The sequence below is a fragment of the Chrysemys picta genome, chromosome 14, assembly GCF_011386835.1.
Source record: "Chrysemys picta bellii isolate R12L10 chromosome 14, ASM1138683v2, whole genome shotgun sequence".
Taxonomy (NCBI): Eukaryota; Metazoa; Chordata; order Testudines; family Emydidae; genus Chrysemys; species Chrysemys picta.
In genome coordinates this window covers 9,916,923-9,935,473 of record NC_088804.1, presented here as the reverse complement: position 1 = coordinate 9,935,473, position 18,551 = coordinate 9,916,923, and the positions used below count along the sequence as shown (strand labels likewise).

Genomic DNA, 18,551 nt, shown 5'->3' with positions numbered 1-18,551 from the left:
AAACCATTATGCAACATTTAAATTGCTCAGACTAATGATTCTAAGAGGACATTCAGCCTCCTCACCAGATTCTTCCACTGCAGAAGAGACAAGAGTCCAGCATTTGACACTAGAAACATACAACCAGGCTTCTGGGTAATTCAAGCATTGGCAATGCAGCAATTTCATTTGTATTAGATGGAAGCAGTTTTGTCAAGGAGCTGACAACAAAAGGACCACTTTGTTATGGAGCAAGACAGAGCAAAGTAGCTATAGCCTAGATTGAAGGAGACTTAAAAAAAAAAATCCTCATTCATACACACATCACAGTGGGCGTCTGATTTTACATCTCTTCCTGATTGAAACGAGGAATAAGATAACACAGCATCCTCAGACTTGGAGAAGTCAGGACCGGAACTGAACCGCCTTTTGTCAATTGTCAGTTCTAATTACTTCCCCCAAGCTGAAACTTAACTGGAGACACTGAAAAATCACTCATGCGTAGATGTTCCTGTTAAGAGGGCACTGGTTCTGGTGCAATTTCTCATCAGGTTTCAGGGGGGGGGGGGCGGCATTTGTGCTCTAAAGACAAGCTTGCCAGGTTTTCCCCAAGAGTTCTCTCATATAGAGGGTGGAATGTAGGTTGGGGTGTGGAGAAGCGCTAGTCCCTTGTGCAGTTACAAAGCCACAGTACAGTTTAATAGGTTCACACAGACGTGCATGTAGTGACCAGAGTGTCATTCTAGCATTATGAATTCCTGGGGGTCACTGCAGGTTCCACTGAACTCTGCTCTTCTTATCTTGACCTGTTGCCTACTTCGGCATGCCAGCTGAATCGCTTTATTTCGGTGCTGCATAACTTGGCTCATCCTTTAGGATAAGAGATGTTAGGCAAGAGGAGTTCAAAATATGTTCCTACAGCAACTATCAAATCTCCTGTCTTCGTACCAAATACAGGTGGGGAATTGGCCAAGTTACAGATCTGGACTATTAGTACTGAGGAACTGACAATGCTACGGGAATACAGCTTGCCCACAGATACAAAAATGGAGACAGGATGGCGTGAAAGTGCATGGTATGTAGCTTTGATAATCAGCATGTCCGGCTACAACAACATGGTCTAAGCCACTGTCTAGCTGTTGAACAAACTGCACTCACTATAAAACTAATCAAGCATGAGGAATTGGCAAGTAGAACAAGAGAAGTGAGATTGGAGCTATGGGAATCTTTTCCTCCAAATACAGTGGCTGGCGGAGATCCCAAGGCTTATTAACCCTAGAGATTGCTCCATAATAAAGTTTTAAAATTCACCAACCCAGAATGGAATGGGTGGCTCATTAGACCCTGTTAATCAGAAATGGCAGATTTGTGTTTGCCAGCACAATTCATACTGGGGGGGATGTATCAATGACAGGGGCCGTTCTCAGGATTAAAACAGATTTCAAGAATTAATTTCCTTTTTAGCCAGCTATGGGCTCCCTAGCCTCTCCATGGTGGATGATGCACCATTGTCTCTATTTCAGAGCTTGCATAAGAAGCCTGTTAGTTACAGAGGAGCTATCCAAGAATCCCCTTCCATGTGCGCATATAATCCCAGAGATAAGGGACACCTCTCCCCCTGCCCTGTTGTATGCAGGTACTGATAATTACATAGGGAAGGGGCTTGCTGAAGCAGCATGAGGAAACAGGTCCTGAGGATGCAATTCAGGTCAGGCACATCAATTAACTGTTTTAGCTCATAGGAGAAATCGGCTTTGGCATAAAAATTTACACTCCAATCCACCATCTTACTGCATTATTTAAACCCACCTTTAATACTGGCCCAAAATACTGTTTCTTCTGACAGTTCTTTGTGCCAGAGTCCAAGAGATTTTTCTCCTTACCTCTTGTACCTAGATACTTCTCCCTGCTCCCCTTTTTATTCCTGCACGTGCTGCTACCAAGAATCAGTTTGCTCCTTCATAAAATACATGCTACTTTCTTGCTGCCTTCCCCTGCACCCACTCAGCATGTGCTCTTTTATCCAGCAGTTGCAGAGAATGAATAGTTGGAGGTGGAATTTCCACCAAGCAAAGCGAGGCTCAACTGTTAACTTTAGAAAACTGACCAATTCCTAGCTCCATGGAACCTAGGAACTGGTTAATTTCCTTGTTTTTTATAAAGCCAGCAAGGGGTGCTGTAGTTGGGACTTCTGCCTGCAGTGACTCCTCACCTCACCTCTCCCACCTGGCCTTCCCAGTGAGACCTGTCCTGAAAGGAGCGGCTGAAACCAGGGATTCACTGACATAGAGCAGCTCTGTGCTGCACAGGTCAGCAGCTGATAACTAGGGGTAGGAGCAAACTGCACAAATCAGTTATGGATCTCGGATACCTCAAAGTAAGGGTGCCTTAGGAGCCAAGGTTTTGGTTTAGACCCACTCTGAACTCAAGGTTTTTGAGCTGAAAGGGTAGTGTATTAATAGACATGCCTCTTGCTTGGTAGATTCTGTGATCAAAATACCTGACAATTATAGAGCAAAACCTGAAATGTGTTTCATTAACATAAAATAAATAACAAAAATAACTCTGCATCTCTTCAACTGAACACACACACTGCGAAAGTCTGACAGTTCTGTGTTTTAATGGAAAAGCTGATACCATAACTGCAAAATATATTAAATTCCATAAATAAAAGTTACAGTAAGAAAAATAACTATTCCAGGACTATACAAGTGTCTTGAGTGACTTACATAAATACCACATCTGCACTTTAAAACTCTGAGCCTTTCTCCATAGATTTTCCTATCCTTTAGCCTCCAAAGTAGCATATCCCAACTGATGGCTTACTTAAAAAAAAAAAGCGGACTATCTTTCCATTTACTTCATTCTATAGTGGGGCTGCAGGCTTATTTAACTGCTTCTCAGTATTGGTACCTTATACATTGCTACACATCAAGTTCCCTGCCTTTGTCTCCCAACGGCTTACTTGGGGAACAGTCGGAAACAAAGTACTACAGGGGATCTGCTCCTATGACATCTGTTCATTTGTCTAGGATCACCTGTTTTAAGGAAGTATCATCGCCAGACAGTCACTATTCCCCTTTTACGAGGATGCAGTCCCCACTCGCATTATCCTGAAGAGCATATTTAGGTTGTTGTTTCTAATGGCATCCCGGCACGCAGTGATCACCTGCGTCTTGGGTTTCCCAACTGGAAAGAAAAAAAACACAGAATCAGCACTAACTGAATGAGACATTAAATAGACATTTACAGGTCAGAGCTGGTCTCTCAGAATTTAGATTTTGTAAAAAAATTAATTGTCATTTGGGTTTTTTTTAAATAAAAAAAACCAGTAGGACTATTTTCCCTTTTTCTTAATTCCACATCAAGGGGGGGGCTATTATTTGTATTACAAAAGTGCCGTGGAGCCCCAACGTGGGTGGGGCCCCATCGTGGCAGGCACCATACAAACATGCAGTAAAACAGTTCCTTCCCCGAATAGCTTAAATAAGTATCTCCCTATTTGCAAAGCAAGAACTGGAACATTGTGCTTGTGCGTGTACAAGGAGAAAAGCAGAAAGAAACCACACAACAGCAAAAGCTAAAATATATTTAAAGGTCAGTTTTAATAATTTAAGGTGTTGCTAGTAATGTAGGTAAACTTTACAATAGTCTGATTTAACCTGAGAGTGTCCTCCTTTAAACTTCTGGGCCAGAAGTGAAGAATTCAAATGTAACTTTTAATGTTACATTGTAAAAATGGTTTTAATAAAAGCAGTAAGTCTTACACCATTCAAAATGCTGATAACTACTTCGAACTGTTGCCCCAAAGTCATGCTGAGCCCATAACTCCCTGACTTTCCTAAGAATCTAGGGTGCCCAGCAACTCAGGGTCAGTTCATTAGCAAGTAATTTGTGTAATGGAAATACCAAGGGACTGCACTTGGTGCTTCTTCCAGCCAAGTAACTAGAAAAAAACAAATTAGGGTTGATATTGAATTTCTGTCCTCAGCCCAGCAATTTCTCACCGACCTCCATGTTTTCAGAACATATGCTATCGAATTTGAGTTCGCACGTGTCAATAGTGATAGGGCTGATGACTTACCAAGTTGGACAAAGCTTAAAAATAAATGTACGATAGGGTTTAGAAAGAGAATTTGGACTGATTTTCAGACTGTATTTATGGTTTAGCCCCCCTATGTTTTCTGTACTTAGCCATACTTGGAAGTTTCAAGTTTCATGGGCAACAGAAAGAGAGGTGCTAATTTGGAAGCTGCTCTGCGCAGGGTGATCCCAATGCCACGCAGGGTCTGGGCCAAAGTCTACCTACTTTTGAACAGCATTTCCTTGGACCCTTGAGATTAGGGTATATATCTTATACCTTGTAGAGATAATTTGTATTTGTCTTTTAAAAATGAGAGTAACACTACAGTTTAAACAAGTATGGAGAGATTTCATATTCCTCTGTAGCTGAAAATTGAAGCAAGATTCCCACTATTAAGTCCTGGACCATACAGCAAAATGTATCTGGCCTTCAAGACAAGCTCTAACAATCCTGCATTTGCTCTTTGATGTGCCATTCTCTACCCTGGCTTGTTGAGCCAAAAATGGAGTCCCCAAAGTAGAACCCTGCCCTGGACTTACCACGCAGCTGCCCCGCTCGCTGGATAGCTTGATTTACGGATTTGAGATTGTTTAATAGCTCGGTGTGGTTGGTGCAGCAAATTTTATACTCATTAAGTAAATCTCTGTTAAGATCATAGAGTTCCACGTACCGTTTCTTCATATTTCTCCTGTGAAAATGAACAATAGAGACAAAGGAGACTCAAGGGACAAGGAAACCAGGCGACAATTCATGTTTTGTTAATGTAAAAAAGCAATAATATTTAGTTACTATGGTTACTGTGGCTACCTGCTGTTCTCAAGTTGTCTGAAGCTAGAAGGCTGAATGCATCAGAAATAGATGGGTATCCAATATAACTCCACTGCTAGTCATATATGTTATTCCTCATTACTTACACCAGGAAAACAAAGTCACTCAATATATTTACTCTATTCTCTCTCTCTCTTTTTCACATCCCTCCCCCCATTAGCATTGGGCTCCTCAATACTGGATATATTGGACTTGGAAAAGGTTCAGAGAAGGGCAACAAAAATTATTAGGGGTATGGAATGGCTGCCATATGAGGAGAGATTACTAAAACTGGGACTTTTCAGCTTGGAAAAGAGACGACTAAGGGGGGATATGATGGAGAGCTATAAAATCATGACTGGTGGGGAAAAAGTAAATAAGGAAGTGTTACTTACTCCTCATAACACAAGAACTAGGGGCCACCAAATTAAATTAACAGGCAGCAGGTTTAAAACAAACAAAAGGAAGTATTTTTTCACACAACGCACAGTCAACCCGTGGAATCCTTTCCAGAGGATGTTGAAGGCCAAGACTAACAGCGTTAAAAAAAGAACTAGATAAGTTCATGGAGGATAGGTCCATCAAGGGGTATTAGCCAGGATGGGCAGGGATGGTGTCCTTAGCCTCTGTTTGCCAGAAGCTGGGAATGAGCGACGGGATGTATCACTTGATGATTCCCTGTTCTGTTCATTCCCTCTGGGGCACCTGGCATTGGCCACTGTCGGAAGACAGGATACTGGGCTAGATGGACCTTTGGTCTGACCCAGTCTGGCTGCTCTTATGTATGTTCTTAGTGACTGGAAGCTCTGGGAAAAGGAGTTAGTTTCCCCAGAAGAGTTAGTCTTGCTGATCATTAGCTGCATTAGATCCGTCGACTGCTTGCAATAGACAGTTGTGATGTGGACATTAGCCCTTAGCTTCAGGAGGACAGAGCTGTTCAGAGCAAAAGATTAATGCCCTGAAAATACAGGGAACAAACTCTTCCTCAACCTCCTGCTCAGAGTCCTTCCCCACCCTGCCCAGGTACTACTCCCTTCCTCTTCACACAACGGACTCCCTCTGGCCCAGCTGAGAGCTTGACAACACTACCTCACAGCTGATTCACACTGCCCGCCCAGCACTGAGTCATCCGCCTGCTGGTTCCCAGCCTAAAGAATAGGTCAGGAACACAATGATCATGTGTAAATAATATGCACCTAGATTTAATGCAGCCTTGATCCACGCAACTGTTTCTATCTAAAGGTGCTCTTCTCTACCAAAAAGCTATGACTGGCCACCAGAGCCAGAGAATTATACAGAAATGCAATGGCGGCTCACATGTCTCCCATGAGGCGTGAATCTTCTGCTCGAACCAACATGCTGCGGATAAGGTTGGAGTGGTCCGCCATGTCGGCAGTGAGTTTCTGATGGACTGTATGAAATTCATCCACCTATTAAGAGTAAAGACACCCAAGCACTTTGTGAAGTCCGTGCAAATCGGAGAGTTTCGCTTTGAAAGGTAGAGACTGCACCAAGTTAATAGGGAACAGCTTCCTATCCCTCCACCTGGATCCTTACCCAGGAAGAGGAAGGCTAGATGACACTTTCAGGGCCTATTGACCTCCCTGATTCACACCATCAACTTCAATGGACTTTGAATTTCCTGGCCCGTTTACAGAATGAGGGAATTGCCCTAATCATCAACAGCTAGGAGGGGACCCGACCCTGTTTTGGATAACAAGACATTTTGGAAAAGGGGGGCTATCACCCTCTCTAATTCACAGCACAGTAAGCCATGGTTGCAGGTTTAAATGGCAGAAAGCCACAGAAAGTTTAGACATAGAAAGAGAGAAAAAGGCATCAAATCCTGAAGCCACCATCCACCATCAAATCAACCCCCATTTAGACATGCTTGGTGCCTCCTCACCTTAACTAGCACTTTCCGCAACTCCTCAAAGTACGCAGGGAAATCTGCTTCCACCTGCAAGTCTTCAATTGCCAAGAAGGAGGCCATTGACTGGATAATGTCACCGGCTAGATCTATATCATCCGTGCTGATAGAAATCTAACAGGTATAAAAACAGTAAGTTTCAGATTTCCCCTCTCTTCAAAATTCTCCCTTCACAACCATTAAATAGGACCCCTTTTGCAGCATATTCAACCTAATGCTCAAAACAGTTAATACTGCAAGATTTCCATTGGAAGGCCTATTAAGCTGATACTACATTTTGCTAGAATTAAGCACTGTGGGCTAGATCTGAAGTATATGGGAATCTTTCCACTGACTTCAGGGGACTCTGGATCAGGACCTAAGGGAGAAATGCATCGCTATGCAGAGGGCCAGCACAAGGATCATGCACTAGTTACATCCCATCTAAGCCCTCAAAATAGGGCTTAAGTGGTGGAGAGCCTCTGTTCTGCCTCTCTGCACCAGAGTGAATTTCACCATAATTGAAGGGCCACCACGCTGTATTGTCCATATCACTGGCTGAGCTTGGAATTTTACTCCCAGATAGGAAAGTGGGCACTACCATTGAGGACAATATCCTGCTTAAAACACTAGCATTTCATCTGCCTGTGCAGTCACATAAAACCATGAGACACTTTGATGCTATAATAATCAGAGGAGCAAAGAATCGTAGGACTGGAAGTGACCTCAAGAGGTCATATAGTCCGGTCTCCTGCAATCCTGGACTAAATATAACCATTCTTAGCGGGACAGAAATAGCGTAAAGCTAGTGGAAATATTAATGGCTTGGTCCCTCCTCCGCTTTGTACCTTGGCTCCCTGTTCACTTTCCCATGTGGGCACTTCCTCCCAGTTCCACTGCTCTTTGATAAGATTAGAGCTAAATAGAGTACGGTAAGAGTAAAAATTACCTCCCCATTGGGTTTGATTTTTATGCACAGCTGTCCTGCATCACGCAGGGAAGTGAAACAGACTTGAAAAGGTGCGCTTTGGAGCTCTGCATCCTCTGGTAACAGAAAGCTCTGGTTCAACCACATGACAACCTAGAAAAATAAATTCATAACATTATCCTTCCCATGGAGAAACTGTCTGCAATATATTTGCTCTAGTGGAAATTATGGGATACACTAGACAAGAGCTGCAGAGCACACAGCTCAGTGCATCTTGTGATCATATGCACAATCCTACTCTCGGTTGTGAAATAAAGTGTCTCTATTAGAAAACAGAACCCAACTGGGAGTTTATTAGGACCACAGCATCCCCACTGGACAGGACAGGATGACTCATGATTAATTTTGCTCTCTCCCACCTAGTGGAATAGGGACAATTTGCTATGTTATACCTGGGCTGTTCAAAGCATGATTTTGTATAATATTATGAATAAGAGAATCAAGTATGTAAGAAAGTCACATAAGCCCTTCGGGGCAGGCACCATCTTTTTGTTCTGTGTCTGTACAGCACCCAGCACATTGGGTCCATGACCAAGGTTCTTAGGCGCTACACTAATATAAAGAATACACAAGAAGAAATTGACAGAGGAAGGATTGTTCAGTGCTTAAGACAGTAGCTAGGACTTGGAAGGCCAGGGTTCAAATTCCTGCTCTGTCACATACTTCCTGTGTGACCTTGGGCAAGCCACTTAACCTCTCTGTACCACAGGTCCCCATCTGTAAAATGGGGATAAAAGCACTGCCCTACCTCACAGGGGTGATGTGAGAATTTCACATTGTGAGACGCTCACGTAACAGAAGCCATAGAAGTACCTAAGATAGATGGAGCTCAGAGGGGCAGGGCCAGAAAGTTTTCCTTAGAGAAGAGTACTACATCTGATCAATCGGCCATCAACCACCAAGTTAGAAATATTTTTGTCCCAGGAATTTCTATACAATGAAAGTTACGTATGCTCCAGAGAGCCTCACTAAGCCACTCCCAAGAACTGGCCAATTTTCAGCGCAGGCTATAGCGAGCTGCCATCCCACCATATTTCCAAGACACACTACAGAACATTTACTGATCCATTATGAATTTGAGCTGAATTGAACCCATGAAGTAAGATGGATTATCTAGATACTTTATTGCACTTTTCCCCGTTTGCTAATTTACAAAATTCAGTCATTCACTCCGTGGCCCTTCCATTAGTGCAAGCTGGCCAAGTTCTACTAGATAAAGTACAATGAAGGGACGAGTAACTACTAGAACTTCTGGGCTTAAGCAGCTATTTCCTGCAGATGCATAGAAACTCTGGGAATGTTTCTGCTACGCCAGCATTTAAAAAGAAGAAGCATGAACTCAATCTGTAAGCTGTTAAACACAGACTCTTATTGATAGTGGTGGAGTAAATTACATTATTTCCCTTTGCTCTAGGGATTCCCAAGTTAATTACAAACTCTGCACCTTATACAAAAGCAGCAACTGTGCTCAGGACCAGAAAATAAGCTGTAGAGCATAAACTCACCCTTTGTACCCTCTCGCTGATGGTAAAGTTAACAAAGCTTAGAGGTTCAGTGGCCGAGTCGGGGCTGCTCAAAGCATACATTGAAAAGCGGGGTAGCTGTCTTGTCAGTTCAAAGACATGGAACTGTGTGCTGGAAGGAATCCAAAGGAAAAAGAGAGAGAGAAATTTACCAACAGACCAGTGATTTGTCTATTGCACCCTTTCATTAACAAATTCAGGATGATTCACTTTACATCACAGATTCTGTCACCACAATCCCTGCAATGAATATAACATTCATTAGGACTATACACAGAAGATATAAAACTGGAGACTTTTTATTAACAAATACAATTAAGACTTATTATAAGTAACATTAAAGATGAATGGAACCCCCTGAATTCAGTTCTCTGCATTGCTCCTGCAGTGGATTGATGGCCCCTGAAACAGTAAAGGAAGCTCTAGTCCAACCATGCCTTACGCTTTTGGTAGAGATACCACTAGCTGGAGCAGGGGAAATAGAACCTTGAACTCTGGTCTTGGCAGGCAAACGAAAAGACAAAATGATTCTCAAATGTTACTTCAGATGCATTTTATTTTTATAGTGATTTGTACAAATTCTGCGCTCAAACATGGATCCAGGACTTGTGCTGAAGTCAAAAGGAGTTGAGGACAGTCAGCAGCTGACAGAGTATAGCCCATATGCAATCACAGAAATGTAGGGCAGGAAGGGACCTTGAGAGGTCAAGTCCAGCCCTCTCAGCTGAGGCAAGACCAAGTAAACCTAGACCATCCCTGTCAGGTGTTTGTCCAACCTGCTCTTAAAAACCTCCAATGACAAGGATTCCACAACGTCCCTTGGAAGCCCATCTCAGCATTTAACGACCCCTAGAGTCAGATGGTTTTTCCTAATATCTAACCCTTGATGCAAATTAAGCCTCCATTTTCAAACATGCTGAGCACTCACGGCTTCAGCTGAAGTCATTGGGAGCTGCAGGTGTTTAGCACCTCTGGAAATCAGGCATCTCATTTGTGTTTCTAAAGAAGCATTTCAATTCTCTTTTAAATAGGAGTCAGAATGCACAGGAACTAGGTCTGAAGAAATTAACGACTGTACTTGTCACAGACCTTCTACAACGCAAGGGCACAGAAAGCTACTGAGACTACATCACTGCTCCGTTTCACACCAAACGCTGCTGACGTCAGAAATGGGGCTTGACGCTGTACTATACTGCAAACCTCACCTGCTTCTGTAACCCACAAAGGCTTTGATGTGTAAATCCACAGGGACATCTTTGGGAGGAGTAAGGGGAACCTGAATGCGACCCGAGAGGTTCTGGAGGCTGGGATGAACCACATGGCTCTCGCCTTCAAATATCCCTTCAGCAAAGATCAGCACGGCTCGGATCATTGTGTCTTAGGAAAGGGGAGAAAGTGGTTGATTAATTAATAGTTCTCCACTGGCAATAACTCTGCTTCACTTTCAAAATTAAGTAGGGGAGGGTTTTCTGTCAGAGTGGGGGAGAAGATATTGGATTACAGACATTTAGCCTCCATGCCGAGACCTAGATTTGGCAGTTTGTTCAGCCTCAGGTTGGCACACGCTGCATTATTCTCTAGCCACTCCTACAGGTGACATGAGGAAGGCGGCAGGGATCAGCAAGACCAATTTACTTCACTTCACGTATCAATTGCATGGAAGAAGGAACAGGCCGTAAGGAGCTAACAAGACTTCTGGATACCGTGGTGATGAGGGTCACAGAAGAACCTATTCAGATGGATGGAACATTGGTTGATTCAAAACTCTGTGAAAGGAAGGCACCCAGACAGAAGAAATTGAGAATGACAGACCAACTAGGGGACAGGCAAACCACTGGCTAAATGCACCAAAACATTTGCATGTGAGGTTACAAGAAACCATCATCATCAGCTGCAAATTATTTCTCACCATTAGATGTGGAAATACACAACTCTACGTGGGCAGCCTGACTGTCAGAGCCCAGGTTCACGGACAGGGCTGTCTGCAGCTGGGTGTTAGCTGGAATCACTCCCCTCTGCCCGTCAGCTTCGTTCACCTGAGCGCTCAGATCAGCCTGCTGCAAAACACACACTTCCAGCTCAGCATCACAAGAGCAAGGTTTTCATTAAAGCAGTTCTGAAGATACAGCCACGAGCCCTCCACCACGGGAAGGGATTTATTACAGCAGCCGTCAGACATTTTAAACATCTGTGAAGAATGTTTTGATTAGGCTTCTCCTCAAACTCTCTTGGCTGAATCTGACTTCTACAATGCCTTGTTGCCAACTGTGATTCTCTTTAGGAAAGCATGAGAGGGGTTGCTTGGGACAACCCTAAACTTTAAGCACATACTTAAGTCCCAGGGGACATCAGCACATACTTCATCAGCACATACTTGCTGAATCCAGGCCTTAACCATTACACCTACAGCATGGATCTACTCTTCCTTCTGCCTGTTCTCAAAGCTCAACATAACTCTGTCCTTTGCGACGTATCCCCCATTTGTCAAGGTTGCCCTGATCCACTGAACTCTGCCCATGTTCCCAACCACAGCCGTTTGTCAGATTCCCACCCAATCACCTCTGTGCCCTCTTCTTCTCACCCATGCATTACCAACAATAAAGATCCTGCAATCAGAACTTAAGTTAATCATTCAATTGCCTGAGCCAGAAGAGAATCCAGCTCCCTCTCCACTAGCTCTGCAGAGCCAATGTATTCAGTAGAGTAAAAAAGTAGGGAAAACGTTAGGTATTAAAGTAAGAAGAGCTGGCGCTGAATACACGCTAGGAGCAGGCCTGTTGCATCCGATGTCTCTATTGTACATTGTCACTGCACTCTAAGTCTTCTAACAGCCTATGGGTCTGGGGGAGAGACCAGAGTCAGGCCCTACATCTTGTTTTGAGAAGTACCTTTGAGTTTTCCTCATAGTTTCGTAATTCCAGCAGCAGATTTTGTTTCTTTTGACTAAGCTCCCGAATCAGATCCTGTTCCACACTGGCATCCATCAAGTTTCCTTTCATCTCCTGGCTTCCTGGCAGGTAGCCACGCACTGCACAAACGTAAAGCACAGAGCATTTCAAGCAAGTCTTTAGCAGCAATCTCTAGACTTCCACTTTTTCAGCATGAATCACTACTAACAGATCGACTGTAGAAATAATATCGGGCCAGCCCCTCAGATGGCATAAATGGGGGTAGCTCCACTGAAGTAAATGGAGTTATGCTGATTTACACCACCTGAGGACATGGCCCACTCTACTTACCATGACAACGTGGCTGGACATTTAAAGGGACACTGATGACTTCTAGTGCATTTGGAGACTTCCATGAAAGTGTCTCCTGCCTCCTTAAAGCTGACTCTCACTGATCAGAATGAGTAACAGAACAATGTAGATCTCTCTTTCTGAATTCTTTTAGTTTATTTTATAGTTAGTTTAGTTTAGGTGAGGTTTAAGTTACTTACAAGCAACTCTCAACATTACTCCATCCTGACCAAGCTTCTGTCTGGGAATTTTACAGGGGCCAAGTGTTCTTGTTATTGTCTTGGTATGACTACAACTCGCCATTTCCATCTATTCGAGCTAGCCAACCCTCCTAACCTAGCTCCTATTTTTTGCTCAGGGAGACTTAGCTTCAGGGCTAAGATTTGTTTCATAACGGTCAGGATGAACGGAGGGTTGGGTCCAGCCAGGCAGGATCCAGAGGGAGTCCCTGTACCCAAGAATCTGGGAGGGGATACTGAGGCAGGAGAGTTCAAGTATAGCAAGCTAGGAACCATAGAACTGCTTGCAAAGGCCTTTCATTTTACAACAGGTCTGTTCCCTGTCCTTTCTGTTAGTTCTGTTTGTAAGAGAAGATGAAATCCTCAGCGCTCCTGTTGAATGTTCTGCCTGACTGTGCAGCGCCAAGAAAAAGGTATGGGGAAGCTGAAAAACTCCATGTGATTCTGAGTTTAAAGGCACACCGCCCCAATGAGAAAGAGAAACACACACACCCCATTATTTCCTTTGTGGTCAACAATTCAATTCAGATGAAGGAGGGAGGGAGAGAGAGAGGGAACACTGAAAGACAGAAGAACAATGGCCATGATCTTGCAACTGGCTCAACATGGCTGGACCTTGTGCCCATGCAGAGCCCCAATGACTTGCACGAAGCCCTGTGAGGGTGTAAGGTTCTGCGCACATCACCTGATTGCAGGATTATCATCATTTAGTATCTGTACTACAGTAGTGCCAAGAGGCTGCAATGAAAATAAAGGCTCCCACACTGCCATGTATTGTGTATATTTAAATACATGCAAGCAAGACAGCAGCCCATGCCTCAAAGAGTGGGATCAAGGCCTATGATGTTAACCTATAGGGCTTATTTAAGATGAGTTGCCTTATTAATATGGCCCTATTCATTGGTTCTTTACTCCCCAGCAAAAAAGGCTTACATGCCCAAACATAAGCAGGGGGTTCTCCTGATGACGTCTGGTAAAAGCACTCAGGAGTACGCATAAAGAGTGGTATGCTGTGCTACTTTCTCTAATATGTTTGGACTTGTGTTCCAAATAGGTTGTGCCAGGCTCACGTGTTACTGCTGAGCGGGTTTCAGATGGTTAAGACAGTCACCTGTGAGCCTTTCCTTTGACCCCCATGCTTATCTGTATATTCAGTTTGAGAAAATGTATTTAAGTAGTTTGAATAAAAAATACCTCCCATCTCAACTAAGTTTCACTTCCTTAGAATCTGACGATATAAGTTTACAAGATCTCCAGTCAACCACACGGTCTTCCATAAAATACAAGGTTGTTATTTCCTAAATAGCTAATTAAAAAACAAGCAAAAACATACATATTTTTAAAAAATAAACCTCTTTCAGATCTTTTTTATCTATCTTGAAGAAGCTGAAGAGATCCCGCACATATTTATTTTTTCCCTCGCCATTCAATTTTAGCAGCATGGCTTGAAGTATCCCTGCATATATGAAGCAGAATATTCTGCTTCAGTCTTAGTGGAAGATCACTTCTGCTAAGCAACTGAACTTTGTAGGCCCACTGGTCATCATATAGAAAACAGGTTTGATTGTTTATCGTCCAGGAGGCAGTATTCAAAATCTTGTTTTTGGAAAGCTTGACCCTTCTAGTCCCTGGATTTTGCAAAGGACGATGACAGATTTGACAGGCAAAAATACATGCAAACTCAAAAAGAAGAACAGGAGTACTTGTGGCACCTTAGAGACTAACAAATTTATTAGAGCATAAGCTTTCGTGGACTACAGTCCACGAAAGCTCATGCTCTAATACATTTGTTAGTCTCTAAGGTGCCACAAGTACTCCTGTTCTTCTTTTTGCGGATACAGACTAACACGGCTGCTACTCTGAAACCATGCAAACTCAAAAGGCATTTAGCAGGTATTGTAACAACAGAATGTATTAGTATTAATGCTTTGTGGGTAATGCTCTTGGCATTTCTGCTTAGCTTAAACTAATACACTGATGCTGCAAAGGAATTTTCATGCTCTTACCTTCACCATCAACTGAACAGCAGATTAACTGGGTGTTACCATCCATTCTATAATCCCCCTCTACCACTCCTGCAATTGAGGAAGCAAAGTTGTCCTTAAAGATGACCTCCCCAGTTCGGTCACTGCGTGCGTCAACCTGGAAAAGAAGAACATTCCCAAGACACAGGATGAAAATGAAAGCTAACCTCACTGGATAAATTATGCAGCTCTCTGGGACATTAACTGAGGAATCCCGCTGCACTTATGGAACTGCAGGTGAACTTGCAGCTCCGTTGATCAGATAAAGAAAACACCTCCAAAAATTAACTAGCAATGAAATGACAGATCCAGAAAACACACGTAAAAGTGAGCCGCTCCTCAGAGAGGCTTTCCTCTGAGCAACGTAAAAAGAGAAAGAAAGAGGGGAATTGCAAGCCTGTGCTGTCAAGGTGATACATACTACTGAAGCAGCAATGACAGGACCAAACTATAAGTAACCTTAAGGCAGCATTTACAGTCTCCAGCCTTATTCATAGTCTTTGTCTGATGAAATGTGTTACTTTTATGCACAAATATCATGACCTTTAATGATCATTCCATGGGGGGATTTTTCAGTTCTGCGTAGCTTTGCTCTTCCAAGGCACAGGACACAGCAATGTTTTTCTAGGAGCTGGAGTCTTTCAAATCAATGACCAGTGAGGATACTGTAAATGAAAGACTAGACAAAGGAGGAATAAGTGTGTTGAGGTTTCCTATACAACAATGTTGTATAAAGTCTAGCAGCTCCACATCAAAGGTTCCAATGAATCCTGGGGCTCTAGGTTGCTAACCTGAGGCGAATGAAATCAAATTCTCCTGAGATAATGAAAGAAGACATTGTGAAAGGAGTGTAGATTTACAAGAAAACATTGGCAAATGGTGTCCATGGGAGACCTGGCAGCTAAATCAGCCATTTCTAGCAAGCGACAATGCTAAGCAACTGGGTTGAAAGGGAACGGAATTGAGTTTTATATAATGGGTTTACATAATTAATTATATTATCCAATGTATGATGGATTTATTATGGAGCGGTAATAAGATTGACGCTACCTTCTCTATTATCTAATACGTTTCCTTCATTTGTCATTTAAGAACATCCAGGAAACATGGGAGAAGGATACTAGGGTGTTCTCAATATACAGAGCTGGAAGTGGAAGTAGCCCCTCAGAAGAACTCTGCAATCTCCACTACCACAGAAACAACCTACTACACCGTAGGGATTGATTTTGAAAATATTCAGGGGACTGTTCTTCCTGTAAATGATGGAGTATTTGACAGGGGATTCAGAAGCTGAGCGAGGCTCATTGTAATATTTCTTCAGAGCTCAGTCTAGTCTTTTGAATAGTTTCTCTGTTCAGCCTTGTACAACTAAACAGCTTTGTCCAAATGCAATCTCTCGATTCACAGCTACTCATTTTCTCTCCATTTGAACTCACCTTCCCATTGGACCATCCAGTAATCAATTCACAAACTCCATCAGAGTTAAGGTCAAATGCATGTATGCTCATGGCATGATTTTTAGACTGGGGAAAAAACAAAGAACAAATGCATGAAGCTATTGGTACTGGAGTACGTATCTATATAGATTATATACAGGAGTAACAAGATGTCTCCTAAAAGAGTGTCAGGGCATCCGTACCTATAAATCATGTACCTCTGAAATCTGAGCACCTGCATTACAGATACAGGCCAGTGTTCTCCAAGGATGTCATCTTTCCCTCCAATACGTTTCCATCCAAGATGACCAATGCCCACCTCCTCCCACAAAAACAGTGGGCCGTACAAGAGCCTGATTCTCTGAGACAACAGTTACAGTCCCAGAATTCTTATAAATCTCGTTTGCAGTTAGGAAATACCCTTAGCACAAAGGAAATCATTTCCATGTGATTTTTTTAATATCACAACTGCTCCAGTCAGTGGCAATAAGAAAATTTAAACTGAGTATCCGGAAAGGATCTTCCTAGCAGCAAGATCTATTAGGCTGTGGAACTGTCCCTCAACGAAACTTGGGGAAGCCCCATTACTTCAGACATTTAAAACTACACTGGCTAGAGCACTTGGAAACATACTGTGCAGGGAACAATCCTGTGCTGATCTCTGGGAAATGGACTAGATGAGCTAGTAGGTATTTCCACCTGTCCATTATCATTTAGTTTGCTGTATTCTTGTTAAAACACATTTCATTTGGTCAAATCAACAGCAGTCCAAACAGAAACACATTTGTATTAAAACAATCTCATGTCAAGTTGTGCAAGGTGGGTGGAATCCTAAGATAGGAGACCAACCTGTGTTCAGAGAAGTCTTGGGAACAGCAGCATTCTGTTATCTGGCCTTTCCCAAAGCCTTATCTTTGGGCATTGTAACCAATACACAAATCATACTGAAGCTATTATGTGAGACTTCTCACCTCCTCTGCGGGCAGAATAGTAATACAAACATGCTTACTTCCTGATCACCAGCACACCTGCCACCAGCACTGATGTAGTTACAGAAAATGCTGCAAGTCCCTCACAAATGCCATGTAAAATGACTGTACCTCCGAAATATTTGTCAGCAGTATCTCCACTGAATGAATCCAGTATGAACAAGGAACTCAAAATCCCCCATATGATTGCAGTCCTAATGGGTAGTCCAATAGCAATTGGCCAAGCAGGGCAGACGTTAATTGATGTGCTATTAATTTTGTATAGTGACATTTTATACATATAAAATAAACCAGTTCCATAGTACACGTAGGCTGAGATTTCCAAAACCAAGAGATTTGGACACCCAATTCCCATTAAAATTAACAGGAACCGGGCACCCAAATCTGCAAGTTGACTTTGAAAATTGCAGCCATAACATTCCAATTTCTTTCTTTAGAACGTATTTGATTGTACTAACTTTAATCCTCCAGTAGCGGGCTGTCTTGTCATAAACGCCTACTGTACCATTGGATAGGGCATAGCCAAATCGACTGCCATACATGGGGCTCAGTGCAGTGATAGTCTGAAAAAAGAATATGTAAGGGTTAGAATGCATCTCTACCTCTAGAGTTTCAAGTAACTGATAATAGAACGCATGCAATTTCTGTACCAAATTAGCTGTTTTACACATTATTTAATTGGGGATAACTTTCCCCCTTAAAGAATATTACTACACTAGGTATACCAAAGATTAGTTTAAAATCACTATGGGCTCATCCTTCTTACTAAGATTCTTTGGCAAAAGTTGTGTGTCAGTGAGAAAATGCCTGTGGTCACTGGTGTTTATAACATGGTGTCATTTTGACTTGCTCTGGTTAGACAAAACCCGTCTACTCCTACTCCATATACTCATCACCAAAAGGTTACATATTGGTTTGTTATGGACCACAAATAATATTAAAAAAAACAGAACACTGCAGTCTTTTAAAATGAGTACACTATATAAAAGCCATCATGCAAACATGTTGCACGGAATTTACCTTCCTCCAAGGAAGAGTTTGTGGAATGTTGAGTGTCCCTTTAATTTAGAACTATAAGATACGAACAAGCTTCTTAAGGAATCTGTAAGCATGGCTTTAAAACATGTAGGTTAAGAAATAAATCATGTATGAGCTTGATCTACTCTTAACTCTGTACAACTTCCCCTTTAACTATAAATCACGATATTACTCCAGAACATAACTTTGCATTAAATACCTGGCTTCAGGTATTGACCAGCTTCAGGCATTTTAACAGATATTCTCTGCTGAATGCTACACAGCTTTGCTAGCTAAATCATGGTCTTGCTGCACTG

General features: G+C 42.6%; 1 protein-coding gene across 5 annotated transcripts in view; it reads right to left on the bottom strand.

Moving 5' to 3' along the window:
* Positions 1-2,582: 2,582 nt before the first annotated feature.
* BBS2 (Bardet-Biedl syndrome 2) overlaps positions 2,583-18,551 on the bottom strand; it is a 28,875-nt gene continuing 12,906 nt past the window's right edge. For 2 of the 5 annotated variants that reach the window (XM_065566964.1, XM_065566961.1), the window contains 12 exons: positions 17,676-17,780; positions 16,229-16,315; positions 14,775-14,910; positions 12,179-12,318; positions 11,200-11,347; positions 10,496-10,667; positions 9,273-9,402; positions 7,729-7,860; positions 6,777-6,914; positions 6,188-6,300; positions 4,603-4,751; positions 2,583-3,168 (listed from right to left, as the gene is read on the bottom strand). In XM_065566964.1, the coding sequence (XP_065423036.1) occupies positions 3,062-3,168; positions 4,603-4,751; positions 6,188-6,300; positions 6,777-6,914; positions 7,729-7,860; positions 9,273-9,402; positions 10,496-10,667; positions 11,200-11,347; positions 12,179-12,318; positions 14,775-14,910; positions 16,229-16,315; positions 17,676-17,780 (1,557 nt within the window). In that variant the 3' untranslated portion in view covers positions 2,583-3,061. The remainder of the gene's footprint in view (positions 3,169-4,602; positions 4,752-6,187; positions 6,301-6,776; positions 6,915-7,728; positions 7,861-9,272; positions 9,403-10,495; positions 10,668-11,199; positions 11,348-12,178; positions 12,319-14,774; positions 14,911-16,228; positions 16,316-17,675; positions 17,781-18,551) is intronic. The other 3 variants (XM_065566965.1, XM_065566963.1, XM_065566966.1) reach the window with 3 other exon arrangements.